The 15383-nt window shown below is 39.5% G+C and overlaps 1 protein-coding gene across 15 annotated transcripts in view; it reads right to left on the bottom strand.

Annotated features, from left to right (window-relative positions):
• TCF20 (transcription factor 20) overlaps positions 1–15383 on the bottom strand; it is a 186565-nt gene that overhangs the window by 35856 nt on the left and 135326 nt on the right. For all 15 annotated transcript variants that reach the window (XM_081928632.1, XM_081928637.1, XM_081928643.1 and 12 more), the window contains one exon: positions 2648–2741. In XM_081928632.1, the coding sequence (XP_081784758.1) occupies positions 2648–2741 (94 nt within the window). The remainder of the gene's footprint in view (positions 1–2647; positions 2742–15383) is intronic.

The following is a 15383-nucleotide window of genomic DNA, read 5'->3' as shown; positions in this document are numbered from 1 at the left end:
AAAAATGATGCCAAATGTTTTGTTAAGCAATCTCTCCTCTCACCAGATCAATCTTACTGACACCATCTCTTCCTCAAAAAATTATTTTACAGCTTTTTTGTGATTGCCGTGAAGGTCCAATTAGAAGCAACTGTCAGTTTGAAGTAAGCATGTCTGGCTCTCCACACAAGTCAAACTGATTCACCCAATAACAAACAAGTAGTGAATAGATAACAGCATGTTTAGTAGCCACCTCCCTGAAAAAAAAGTTTAAACTGTTCTTGACTCAAGGTAGTGAATTCCTTACTGATAACAAGAGCAATATCTACTCCTTTCTAACAGCAAAAATATCTGTCTTGGAAAATTTCAGGATAGAAGCAGAAAACAAAGTCATAGTAACTGAGAAATAGACTTGCATATGCCAATTTCTCAAAGAAAAATTCTAAAATAGTATATTCACAAAATAGTTGTACAGTAATCAGAAGCATTCCAAATTGCTTTCTATTCAGCATATAATTCATTTTTCTGTTTACAGAATAAGCTACAATTCCATTCATAAGAAAGTATCTTTGTATAACAATAATTCATCAGCTTTTAGCGAAGATATTGCTATACCATGCTTTAATGTCCACTTCATTGTGATCATTCATTCATTTATTTCAACATATTTATACCCTGCTCTTCAGTCAAGAAAGGTCACATAATTGCTTACAGATCAATAAAAACAATATGGTCTCTACCTACAAGTTTACAGTCTAAGAAGACGTGATATAAAAGGAAAAAGCAATGGTGATGGAAGATAAAAATAAGCAAATTTAGGCACCATTTTTTTCTATTGTGAAGTTATTATAATGGTCAGCTCTTTGGTCACTGAGAAACAGTTTGGTAGCCAGACTTTCCTAGAAGTAGCTTTAATGTAGGTAGAGTTTTGGCTTTCTGGGATGTAGCTGGAATTTTCTGGTTTCTTGTTACTCTGCCTTTGGCAAGTTGGCTCACAGGGGCCCAGTTGACACCATCATCCACAGATTCTGCTGCTCTTCCTCATAGAGAGTTGGTTCCAAAAGTTATTTTTGTTGAGGGTGGGGGCAACCTAGCTGGTGAAAACAATGGTGAGAGGAGGTGCTGCTGCTTCTCTATCTCACAGCGCATATAAAATGGATGACCACTGTTGGAGTGGGAGGTTAGGCCCAGCTTGGCTGGTGAGAGCAGAAGCATGTGGAACTGGCAAAACCTCACTCTCGGCTGCTGCTTCTCTTCCTACAGGGCAGGTAGACCTCTATATTCCAAACTCCATTAATATTCTGAACTCCAGACAACAAAGGAAAACCAAATAAATAAATGTGTGTTGTCAAGAAGCAAAGATCCCACACATTTTCTTCATACTTAGTTGGTACTGGCTAATTTTGACTCACTGTGACAGGAACCAAGCAAGTTTTAAAAACAAAAACAAAACAAAACAAAACAACCTTCAGAGAGGTGGAGAAGAAAAACAGGAAGGAGAGGGGCTTGGTAAATTTTCCAGCAGTTAGTGGTGGGAGGGGTACCATTCTTACTTCCTTGCACAGAATTAATTTAGCTGCAAAATTTTGTTTTGTTTTCTTAAAGAACCAAGTACAGCATCTATACTACAGGAAGACATGCAAGTCTTAAGTCTCATTCACAATGTTTCATCTCAGTTTTTAATCATCTAGATCCACAGCATCCTATGAAATGTACATACTGTACTTTTGACCATACTAGCAACCTACTAATATTTGTACTCTTCTTTAATTTTCCCACTCTTATGTCAGAGGCAGTCGGCAGTAGTAAGACTATTCCTGTCTATGTTACAGAAAGTTAAGAGAGGCCAAAAATAGAAGGCTGACTCAGCAGAATTCAATGTCTTTCTTAGAAGGTAGTTTTATTTAGTCATGTCAAGATTATAAACAGAAGCAACTCCATGTTGTTGAAATACCAGTATGGGAAGCAGGCACCAGTCTCATATGCTCCACAAAATCCAAAGAAAAAGCTCCAACGCATGCACATCCAAAAGTATCTAGCATTAGAGCTGACTCACATGAGAGGAACTATACAAGGATATGCTAACACAAAAGATTCTTCAAGTAAGATTTTTATATGACAGTAAAAAGAATGTAACAACGGGCAAGCATGTTGTTACAGCAAATACAGCAAAGTGCTTTGCAGCTCAACAATAGCTATCCTTTCTGGTTCCAGTTCCATTCACTGGTCTGCCATTTTAGTCTCTTGCCAATCTCTGGCACTCCAAATGTCTTATGATTACATCTAATTATACTAATAGAGGAATCAGGTACTATAATTCAATTCACTCCTTCAAATGAGGAAAGGCAGAAACCACACAAATCATGATCCTTTATGTTCTACTTTTAGCATACTTTGGCAGAAGTCCTAATTATTTTCCAAGAGGAAACAGGTTTTAAACTCTGCATTAATAAATATTTGTCTTGTGGTTGACACCTGTAAACATAAAATCTGGTATTTGAAGCAAATTCTTTTTCCATAATTTGTTGTGATTTATTATATAATGGTGCCACATTCAGTTCTCACAGGTTACTTTTAAGTGGCAGGTGATTTTCACGATGTCTCTCTTATAAAGTGTTCTAGATAAAACCAGTGAACAGTCATTCCAAAATCATTTCCCTGTTCTTACCTGCATCAATGGCACACGGATAATGATATCGGAAAGAGCAGCCTTTGTTGTAGCAGCCTAGGGTGGCTCCTGGCTCCTGGCAATGAGAACATTTCTGAAAGAAATGGAAAGATAGAACACTAACTTGTATACAAACTTTTGATTTTACCCCATCCCTTTGTTTCCATCACATAAAAATTCATCTGCTTCTGTACTTCTAACAGCTGTAGACAAAAAGAATTTATGTAAGTGAATCTTTTACCACTGTTTTACAGACACCCAAACACACAGCTTCATTTGCTTAATTCTTTTGTCTAGGATTATTTAATAAAATTGACACCACACTTTTCCAACTACTGGTGTAAAATGAACAAGGGCAATATCAGAAACTGTGTCAACCTTACTCAGTTGTCCACAGCTCACAGCTTCTCCTATTCCCAAACCCTATAGCCTAACACCCTCTATGCCTAAAAGTTTTCAACTGGGCATTATTTAATAATATTTGTAAATACTGCAAACGCATGGATGATTATTCATTCTGAAACACTATCTTCTCACAATACTGTTTGTATGCTTGTTTACCTAGCACTTTATTTGTCTCATCCAGGGGCACCAACTTGCATAAAATATTGGGGGGTGGGTAGGTATGGCCCCGCCCTGATCCTATGCAGCTTAGACTTGGCAGCCTCCCTAATCACAAGACAAGGCACACACAGTCCATTTACCTCCTTTGGCATCAGTCCCTGCCCCCAAGCCTGGCAACAGAGTGGCGGTAGGCAGGAGAGGGGGTGTAGCTGGGGAGCGTGTGAGCCAGTGCCAGGCAGCAGCTGTGTTCCTCTGATGCACTTTCACAATGAAGGTTCAATGCCCATTAACTTGCCCCCTCAAATGTTTTATTGGAGGAGCTGGAGTGACCTGGGCTCCTAGTATTTGGTGTCCTTGTCCTCATCCCTTGCTCACATTATTGTAAGAACAACTACATCTCTACGTCCATTAGCAGGTTTCCGGTTCCAATCTGCCTTAATGGAGGCAGCCCCCACAACATTGCGGGGATTGAAGGCGGAGAAAAAGAAGAGTGGTAGAGGGTAAATGATTCTTGAAAATTCCTCCCAGGAAAGGGAGGAACGGGATTAACCCGCAGTCCATCTTGGTACCTGGCTCTCGCTCCAGCATGGAAAGCAGAGGGCAGGGAGGCACTGAGTGTAAAAGCAATTCATCTGGTGAAAACCCTCCCACGTCCCCATTAAGAAGCAGAGGTTCTTCTGCTAATTGGATTTTTAATTGGCTTTAAAGTCAGGCACGCTCTGAGAGAAGATGTTGTCATCAGAACTGCGGAATTACCCAGATACATTGATCTGAGATTTGGAACTGAGAAAGAGATTTTATTCAGTGTGGGTGGTAGATAGCGGAGAGGGGAGCCTCCAGTTTCCTGTTTACTTTGAGTTTCTTTATTAATGATTCGGCAACCCTCTCTAGACATAAAATTTTAAAGATACAAAATGAAGTTGGATTGCAGTATGAAATAAAACTAGTGATTGAAAGAACAGTTAGCTGTGTGTGGTTTAAAGAGATTGGGACAGCTCTAATACTGGAATTGATTATCTTGGAAAATTAGAGTGGATACCATCTCTATCCCCCCCCCCCTAAAAACAACAGAGAAGAGATACAACTTAAGTGGACTTTGGCCAAAATGCAGTCTTAAAGATGAAAGAAATTTGGAGCCATGGAGACTCTGATGGTCATTAATTGAAATGAAAGTACTCCAAGATCCCCTACAGGGGAAGCTGGATCCCTTTTTCTTGGGCTGTGAAAATTTCTAGACGGTGATTGAGTAGTGAGAAAGAGTGGACTGTTGGAGTATATTATTGTCCAGAAACACCAAGCAAGATGAAAGCACGATGGGAGGGAACTAATGAGATATTTTGAGAATTCCTCAGGAATAGCCCCATCCCAGTTATGCTGAGAGATAACAGCAATTGGAGGAATTTCAAGAATGGGACAGCAGATAAAGGCTAAGGACCTTATAATTGGACATATTCAGACTGACACATGCGGAGAAAAAGAAAATAGTAAGAGCAGCTCATTTTAAATCCTATGGAAAGTTAGATAAGGTATTAACATGAATAGTAATCTCTAAAAATGCAGCTGTTATCTTAAGAATTAATATACCAACTGAAATGTAATTAGATGTTAATAAAAATATGAACTGCAGAAATACAAGAACTGGATAAAAAACACTGATCAAGGAGCTTAGGAAACCACTTTGATTAAATTGGATAAATTTGGAAATAATTAGAATTATCTTGATATTAATTGAAATCTGTATAACTGGCAAAACTGTGGTAATATTGGGTAAATATTGGGAAATTAATAAAAATTCATTATAAAAAAGTCGCTTAGAGCAGGAGTGGGAAAGCTTTTTCAGCCTGAGGGCCCTCCACTCTCAATACACAGTTATTTAAACTTTGCCTCTACTTATCTCTCCCCCCCCCCCATTTCTGGTTTTGAAAAAAGATCCCATTCATATGAATAGGAGCTTTTTTTTGAGCCTGTTTGCCACAGAGCTTGTTTACAATTTTCAGGGGTGCTGACACTTGGGGAAGGCTAACCCTTCTCTCCCCAGCTGTCACTTCCAAAAATCACTCCCCCAGTGCAGCAATTAGCCTCAGGAATAAAAGTCCCATTTGCGTGATTACTAGGATTACCCTCCACCACCTACACAAATGTACTTTCTACTGAACTATAGCTCCACCGACTGTGCCCGGCAGAACTCATCTGCTACTGCTGCCAGCTTCCCTGCTGTCAAACAAGTCTCCAATCTGACAGATGCTGCTGCTTTCCACAGTCTACGAGCACCATAATAGCTCCAGCTTCTCCACCTCCTGGGATCTGGAGCCATCTGCTTCTTTCAAGAATGAATAGGGCACAAAGCTCCACAATCTTGGCAAAAAGAAAAGGAACATTTCCAGAAATGAAGCGACCTAACCCTTGCCTTATATCAGAGATTTTGACATTTAATTTCCAAGCACCACAACTTAAGAGTGACAACTATCTTCGACTTCCTCCCACCTGGTAGCCTGTGCATTGCACTAACCTCTTTTATCAATCCCAGCAACTGGGATAGACTTTTTTTTTAATGTATTTGCTTCTATTATAAAAACAAAACAATATGTAACATTATAAACAAATAACTAATGTATAGTAAAATGCACTGATTGTATCGATGTTGTTCTCTAAAACACTTGTTCTTCCCTTATGACTGGAATTATCTCTTTTTTTGTTTACAGTCATCCACAGTGTGTATGGCCAGTAGTTGCCAGTTACATTCCTTTTAACCCATATTGGTCTCTACAGCCACAGCAGGCGCTGTAACCTTCCAACAGTTTGACTTCAACCCCAAAGGCACTCCTGAGACAGACAGATGCCGACAACAACATGATGTATTAAAAATTCAGATATGTAAGCAAATCGCCAAATAGCACCTTTAACCTAGGTTACAGTCGCCGCAACGGAATGTCTAGGAATCTTTTTTGTGGTGGAATTCATTATCATCGCCATCATCGTCATCATCATTATTCATTTCTATGCCGCTTTGTTTTAAAGAAAAAAAAAATCTCAAAGCTGTTTACAACACATCAAAACATGAAATAAAACAACCCAGAATAAAACAAATTCAAGTTTCAAGGAAAGTATTTCAGATCCTTCTCTAAGTAACATTTTGCTTTCCCCATATTTATTTATCTGCTTAATTTGTATAGTTGGCCCCTGCATATGAAAACAGGTACATGACTGTCTGCAGTCTCTCCAGCAGTGCAATGATTTTTATTTTTTGGAAACTATTAGACTAGGGATGAGGAACCTTCCAGAAATTGTTGGTCTCAAACTCCTATTACTCCCAACCATCATGGCCAATAGTCTAGGGGCCAAAGGTTTTGATTCCTATACAACAACTGTAGCAAACACTGTAGCCTGCCAGCCCTATTCAAAGTTTTGCAAAGCAAGCAACATTGTGCCACAATCAGAATTTATGACAGCAACAGTTTCATGGCTCTAAAATGTTCTGCCCTGTGAGTGATAATCAAACAGCATTATGTGGTACAAATTGAGAATCTCACAAGGCTGACTATGAACAGCAAGCACAACAGGTACCAACTTTCAATACATCCTGACAAGTACCTTGAGGAAAGTTCTTCCTCTTCAAACTACCTACAACTGATCCAAAAACCAAAATGTGGGGTAAGGGATCACAATGGGTCAATAGCAGATACCTAGACACCATCATATTAGGGAGCAGCGACAGAAACAAAAAATTAGGCAGATATCCATTTATTCATTCAATGTTTATCCCATCCTTCCTCCTGAAGGAACCCAGGACATTGTTGATCTAAACAAGTTAAATACATACTGTATGCATGGGTTATATTTTATTTATCCATTGCTTTTTACACAGAGATAAGTATCATAAAGCAACACAGAAAAAAAAAATAATACTGTGTTTATAAAAGGGCAAATCTTAACCTTCCCCTAAAGATGAGCACTAAAAAGTAAAACAACCCATAACTCACTAACCTCCCAAGTAAAAATCAAAGGTCTGAGTAAATAAATCTAGCTTGGCACCAACAAGCAAGCAATGATGGTGTCAGGCATGCTTCCCTGGGAAGAGCATTCTGCAAATGAGAAGCCACCACTGAGATGGCCTGTTCTCATGCTGCCACCCTCCACACATCCCTCAGAGAAAGCACACAGATCCAGGTCTGATTAGGTTCATATAGGAATAGGTACGGAGGTCCTGAGATACAAAATGCCTTACAGATCAAACCCAGCATTTTAAACTGAGCCCATAAGTCTAAAAGAATTGACAGGCTAAAAATGTAATTCTCCCTTCTACACGATACCTGTCCTTCTATTATACTAAGCAGTAAATTATGCGGAGGTTTTTAAAAAATATATAGCGTATGTAGCAAAAATTTTAAAAATATGCAAACAGGATGTACATAAACTATAAAGACCACAGAACCACTTCACACTAAATAAAAATATTGCCTTAGTATGCTAAGCACTGGTTACTAAGGGGTACTTCTAAATACTAATGTGGATAAAGAAAGAAAAACACTATGACATCACAATTAGCTGTCATTCTAATGTGATACATCTAGAGATGTGAAACAGACCGAAGGGCATACAAGATGAAAGGAAGAGGTCAGCAGAAGCAGTGGTAGTCAAACTACACACTGAGGAGACTGTTGCTTGCCCAGGCAACAGACTATCTGAACCATTTTTCACTGTGTACCTAGCTTCATGACGCCACAATACAGCAAGAATCAGAAGTGCAATGTAACAGCTTATCTAAGCTCAGCTTCATGGGTAAGGAAGGGTTTGATGATCCCAAACGAGTCGAATGTGTTGTTACATTGTTTATGTCTCTAACACTACGCTGAACTACAAGTCTACTAAAAATGACTTATGAGAAGGATTCCTCTAATAACAATTTTTCAACATTACACAATACCACTGAGAAAGTACAGAGACATACAGATGCATTTCCACGAAGGACCTTTGTAATATTTGAGTTGTGATGCTCAACACAATAAGGGGCACCAAAATTAATGATGAGCCAAGCCCTCACTGGTCATACCGCACGCAATAACTTGCTGCTCAGTATGCGTTCTGACACTACTGGAAATAATAGCATCTGAGTTTATATGAGTGCCCTATCTGTGGCGGCTTATTCACATATTAAAATCATCACCTGATGGAGTAGTATAGTCAACAAGTGTGAACAGGCTCTCAAAGATATTTATTTAGAGGTAATAGGCAATTTTTCTGAGTTTGCTAAGGAGCCTTAACATTTTCAAATCTCTTCTTGCATAGGCTCAACCCTTCATTCTATGCTTCAACCAAATGTTTCCTAGGAAACTTTTAAAAATCTACTCAGCTTGTAGGGTATCTTTCAAAGTAATGGTTTCTGAGTGGAAGTGCCTATTATTCCCAGAAACAATATTTCAATAACTGAGCTAGATGTGAACTTTCACCTGCATGCCCCAGGTAATTAACAATTGAGATTTATTACAAAAAAACCCAATACAATTGCAGTATCATAATCAAAATAGAGGAGCAAAATAGATACCCTAGGGAACCAACAGTAGAGTTCTCGGAGAGTGTGTTTGAGTCCTTTTTAAACTGTGAGGAAGGAGGCTGGTAATCTGGAATGTGTTTCTTATTGATTCACATTTTGGGACTCATTACAGCAAACGTCAGATTGCCTTTCCTATTACCACCTGGTGAAAGCATGGCTATTACAGGAAGCTTTTGATGGTGGGTACTGTAATTTGTAACTCCTTGCTATGCTTTTGATTACTGGTATTGCTGTTATTACTGTCTGCTGGTTTAGGTTTGGGTTTATTGCTAATTGTTATTGTTGTTTTACTGTGCTTCTGGATTGCTTTTAATTACTTGGATTGTTACCTGTCTTTGATTTTATTTTATTTTATTTTAGGAAAGAAAAGTGGGATGGAAGTTTTACAAATAAATACAGTTGACTTGCAACTTACCGGTACATGCGTTTAACATGTGCAGTTTCAACCTTATGCTGTTGAAGACCGGCCAGTTGAAATTGCACAAATTAAATGCACAGAAGACACAGAGTGCTAACAGGGCTCTGGGAGGCTCTCGCAAGATCAGACAACCTCAAAAGAGCCTGCTAGAGCCCAGCAAGTCAGGCAGATAACAACATCACTTGTTGTGCACCGGTAAATGCTGAACTGTTTTTACGGGCCACTTTCTGGTTTTTAAGGGTTGTTTCGAATATATGCGACTTCAATTTTACACAATATCCCTGGAACAAAACCCATATGCAAGATGCGAGTCAACTGTAATATAATACCTATAATATTACACCTACCCCCTATCTATCCATCTTTAATTTTACAAACTGTCCTACATCTAAAGTGACAGCAGATGGCAGCAACCTTCTTGAAATGCAAAACACTGAATTAAGCCAAGGATTTTCCCTTCTTTGATTTAGGAATCTCCTTACAGCATACAGTATTACAGCCATGGATTCTACAGAGAAAAGAAATTTCACACTGTGATCAGACTTAGCCTTTCTGCTCTAAAAGTGCTGAAAGTGCTTTGGCAAGAACTCCATAAAGGGGGGCAAAAGTAAGAGAATAGACAACTGGTTAACAGGCCTCTTCCTTATAATAAATCCCAGTAGCAAAATATGCAAGTCAGCTAGAGTGCTTCATATGCTATATACTGTATTTAACAGGTATGCATTACAGAACACAATGCACAACTGTAATTTGAAGCACATACATACATACATCTATTGACTTGTCCACCACAATTAACTCCTGCTGATAAAATGCTATTTCCCCCAAGCTGAAACACTGTTGCATTAAATGCCATCTGGAAATGGCCATGAAAGCAGAATTTATTTCAAAAAAGAGGGGGTGCTGAGTTCATTCACAAGATACAAATAGCATGAAGAGGTTCTATATGGCAGAATTATAGACTGATATGCACATAACATTCCTGAAGCGATAAGGAAACAGAGTTCTCCAGGCAACTATTTCTGCATCAGAAATTTAGAGTGTAACATTTGGGATTTGGAATATTAAAAGTTAATCAAGGATTGGGAGCAGGACAAAGAACAACAGGTGTCAGATATCCCAGACCTACAGTCAAGTGCTCTTATTCCTTCCATCAACAGAGAAATTACTTGAAGGAAGTATTCCATCTTTCACTCGCTATCCCCCCAATACAGAATATTAGTCAATACCCTTGCTGCCCCATCTTTAATGTTCTTGTTACTGTAACTATTTATATGCCACCTTCCAGCCAAAAAACCCCTACCTCCCTGGCAACAACACATTGAAGCACCAAAAAAGGGGACTTTACAAAATTTGGAACAAAATCTTAACATTTCAAAAATATTAAAAACTAAATGCACTCCTGTTCCTGCCAAAAAGGCAAAAGTCCCCAGAAAGATATGAGAGAGATCTATAGTGATCTATAGTACTATAGATCTATAGAGATCTATAGTAAATATTTAAGCAACAGGTCCTCCTTCAAGGGTCTTAGGCAAGGGAGGAAGAAACATTTACCTCTTGATGGTTCCAGCACATTCTCCCTGAAGGCATACATTAATTTAAACTTTGATTTCTGCAGGGGAAGGTCTGGATGCTAAAGCTTTGAGAGCTAGAAATTCTTCTTCATAGCACAAGTTTGCATAGTATGTTATTCATGTGATAATTACAGTTATCACTGGTTGACCTGAATGTGTGAAATTGCTGTCATCAATTATCACATGACTTACCATCCAAGATCCTTGCCTCATATGCTTAAAATCTATTTTAATTTCTCTGAAAATCAGAGTACATGTTGCCAAATTAATCCCTTAAGGAAACAGGAAGTTTACAGTATATATAAAAGCAGCACTACACTCACCCATTTCCAAAAAGCTGATTGTCTGTTAGTGAAATAACTCATTATTAAGCCAAGCAGAAAAAGCCAAAGAAAAGTCAACTGGCTACTTAGGGACCATGCATTTTCTGTGTTCTGAGATTGATAACTGATAAATCCACCAAGATTCAGTAACAATAAACCTTGGATTTGGCAAACAGAAGCACAATGCAGGAAATTAAAGAAACTCAGGGCCTGTTATTGTTGGTACTTGACTGCTGGTATTCTACCCCAAGTAAAATCATCCCTCATTTGCAAGGAAAAGATACCAAATACATTAGAAGATGTCTGAATGTAAGATCTTTCTAACTCTGCAAGAGAGACTTCCATTTTCTAGAAAAGGAGAAAACAGAGGTATAGCTGAACACACACATGCCTTCATAAGATTAGTAATAAAACTACACCCACACAGCTTATTGCGGTCCACTGACCCAAAATATAAACCATAGCCTGTAACTTTTCTATATTCATTTTTAGCTGGTGTGGTAAGAAAGTATGTTGAAAGAAAAACTATCTAAACACTCACCAGTACGATGTGTTACAAGATGTAAATATCGCTCCTAATGGTTATTAGCTTCTCCCTTCATCTAATTATCTAATCGTTTTCTTGAAATACTCTCCTAGATTTCCCTTCTCTTCTTACTTTTGCTTTCTGTTCCTCTGCACTCACCACAGTTATTACACCTCCCTTATCTGTGCTGGCAGGGAGTTATGGTATCCTGGCTGCCACTGACCTTGCTACTCTGATAGAATAGAGGAATTAGCCTGCCTTGTCTCAGGTAACTAACTGATTGCTCAAGGTGCCATTTTAGGCATCATCATGCCTAATTCCTATACAATTCCCTGCTTATGTAGCTAAAATGGCAACAGCCAGGCACAAAAAAACCTAAAAAACCCACCAACCTAATAAGGTCTATGCATATTTAATACCCACAGAATGCTGGTTGGCAGTTGAGGGGTGTGTGAAATGAAAAATTGGGGTGGTGGGGAGGACGGAGTGGCTGGAAATGACATGGATATATAGAGATATAGACACTCAACACTTACTCTCTTGCTTTGAAAGTTCTCTCTCTCTCTCTCACACACACACACACACAATTTTGTTTGCAAGGCCCCACATGTACACTATATGCTACTTCCAATTCCACTCCCCTAGTGCTGCTGCTTATGTAGTCAAAAGCACACCACCCACACAGAGGGTTGCAGTAATCTAATTAGCATTTGCATAAGTAGGGAAACATATTTAGGAAAAAACTGTAAAAGAACAAAACCCCAAGAAAAGAGGCCCAATGAGGGTTGAGCTAGCTCAGTGTTCACAGAATGCATGCTTACTCAGGGGAGGGTGTGTGTGAAATAATGGGGGTGGGGCAGGGGTGGAATCAAATGGCTGGAAAAGGACAGAGGGGCACCATCTTATTGGCCTGGGTCACGTGGCATTCTAAGCAAAGCTATGGTTTAGGGCAAATGTGCGTGCATGGCCGGGCTCAGTGTGTCATTGGAATTTGGGCTTATGGTTTAGCTCCCTGCAGCTTAAAGCTGTAACCAAGGTTTTCCTATATTCTATGGCTTATGATTTGTCCAGGAGGGCTAAACTATGAATTCTCTGGATGACAGGGAAGCAAAACAGCAAAATGGCCAGGGAGGAGTAAAGCAGCCACAATCCTCTCTTCGGAGCCTACATATTTGCATTAAACCATGGTTTGGCTTATTCTTTGAACAGGTAATTTCCTGGTCTCACTGAGGACCTATTTTTATATGTCATGTCCATGATAGCTGAGAATGAGCACCAGTGAGGTTACCCCACACCCACAAACAAAATAAATGACTGAGCATGCTCAGCAAACAAAATTTTGACTGATAGTTGAGGGGGGAAATTGAAACATGGCTGGGATCCTGAGTATACACACTGCAAGGTTTTTTTGACAAGGCCTCACTTATTAGAGTATGAATTCCTACACCCATAATTATCTTGTTAAATTTAATTCTTCCACCCAAGACTGATGATTTTTTGAATGAAACTTGCAGATCCCAATCAGCTGAAAGGTCTCATTCAACTTTCCCCAGCTCACTGCCTACAAATCTCATCTGTCCCAGCCAGCATGGCCAATGGTCAGGACTGATGGGAGTTGTAGTAGTCCAACAACATCTGGAAGGCACCAAATTGGGGAATGCTGATCTAATGAATAGCCTTGATTTATATTTCACTAACCCAACTTTATCCAGCTGGTTGGAACATTTCTGCATTGTCCTTTCCCTTAAGATAAGACACAGGAAATAAATATATGGAACTCTTTGTTTATTTTTACAAACACAAATGTGTTTGTAAAAATACCAGTCAGTACCTTCCACTGGGAGGCCTACCCACTTCATCTCCTTAAGTTAAATGCAGGGAATACAGAGATGGAATTCTTAATGTGTGCAAATCTGACTCAGTAGCTGTGTCTTCCATTGGGAGGCCAGCCTAGACATTCCCACAGAGAAGTGCCCAAAGGTAACAGAAATTTACTCCCATCACTTACACCACTGTAATGTAATACCCTTTGATTAGCACATGTTAATGATGTCATTCTATCTGAAAATTCCCTGACCCTGTGAGACTAAATTTGCTTTTCACTGGATTCTGTGTAAGGGAGACTGCATGTTCTAATAAATAATGCCATGTTCTCCTGCTGTAATCATTAATATTTACAATGTATGAGGAAATTATGGGACATTAAGAAATAAATTGTATTGTTTTCAACCATGTATATCAGAGTACAGTCTAAATTGTGAATATCTAAGAGCCATGATGGGACGCGGGTGGCGCTGTGGGTTAAACCACAGCCTAGGACCCACAGGGTGAGCTCCCGTTGCTGGGTCCCTGCTCCTGCCAACCTAGCAGTTTGAAAGCACGTCAAAAGTGCAAGTAGATAAATAGGTACCACTCCGATGGAAAGGTAAACGGTGTTTCTGTGTGCTGCTCTGGTTTGCCAGAAGCGGCTTAGTCATGCTGGCCACATGACCCGGAAGCTGTACGCCGGCTCCCTCAGCCAGTATAGCGAGATGAGCGCCGCAACCCCAGAGTCGGTCACGACTGGACCTAATGGTCAGGGGTCCCTTTACCTTTACTAAGAGCCATGACAGCATATTAGCTAACATTTTTCTTTATTCTATTTTTTTATATGACTAATTTTATGTTAACTTGTCTCTTAAATAAGAATTTTCCTTTAATAATATGCTTGAGTTTTCCTTTAGGACGTTGGAAGCTCTACCCTATACATAAATCTCAACCCATTTATGCTCCTAGGCTACTTCTTTATAAAGCTGTCCAGTGTTAAACAGGAAACAAGTTCCTTGAATTCATATCATTCCCAAGTATTTCAGTTTGTTAGGTATGCCTTATCTCCTTGCACCTAAATCCATAACGAAAGTGGGGACTGCTACCCTGAGTTCAGGTGCCAATGTGGAAAGCTAGTTACCTACACCTATTCTTGTGTGTTCCCTCCTTAGTGAGCCAGAGCTTAAAACATATTACAGGCTCAACTAGACTAGTCCCTAGTTCAGAGCTTTCCAAACTATGTGTCGCGACACATTAGTGTGTCTGCTGCAGTGTGTAGGTGCGTCGCGTGAATGCTCCCCATGTGCCTCCTGGGGCTGGAAAGGGGTTAGTTTAACCTCCGGTTTGCTAGTAAAACTGAATTACTGTGTTGCAAAATGATGAATGTCTAAAAAGTGTGTCTCTAACATGAAATGTCTGGAAAGCTCTGCTCTAGTTAATGACAACCGACTAGACTAAAGCAATGCAAACTGGGATGACACGATTTTAAAAGGACAAAAAAGCCCAGATACGTTCCTCTCCTTGGAAGTAAATTCAACATACATAGGATTTTAAGCAAATTTACAGCATAATCCTATATATGTTTTCTGAGAAGCAACTTTGAGACTCCCAGGTAAGTGTGTATAGCATGCTGTATTAAGAAGCAAATCCCACTAAACCCAATGGGACCCATTTCCAAATAAGCATACTTAGGTTCCAGCTGTAATAAATATTCCACTTAGCCTCATATCTTTCTCATGAAGGCTGGGTAACCTTTTCAGGCACTCCCTTGCAGAAAAATGGTGAGGGTCACATACTGGCACAAAAGCCAAATGTATGGGTGAGTCTCCCCTTCTCTCCCTCTCCCCTTCAATCAACTATTAATTAATTAATTCATTCTCTCTCTCTCTCTCTCTCTCTCACACACACACACACACACACACACACACACACACATCAATCCATCATCCCTTCATTCATTCAGTGACCTGTTTC

The sequence above is a fragment of the Podarcis melisellensis genome, assembly GCF_964234715.1.
Source record: "Podarcis melisellensis genome assembly, chromosome: 10".
NCBI lineage: Eukaryota > Metazoa > Chordata > Lepidosauria > Squamata > Lacertidae > Podarcis > Podarcis melisellensis.
Note: the sequence above shows the minus strand (reverse complement) of the source record. Positions and strands in the feature narration are given on the sequence as shown.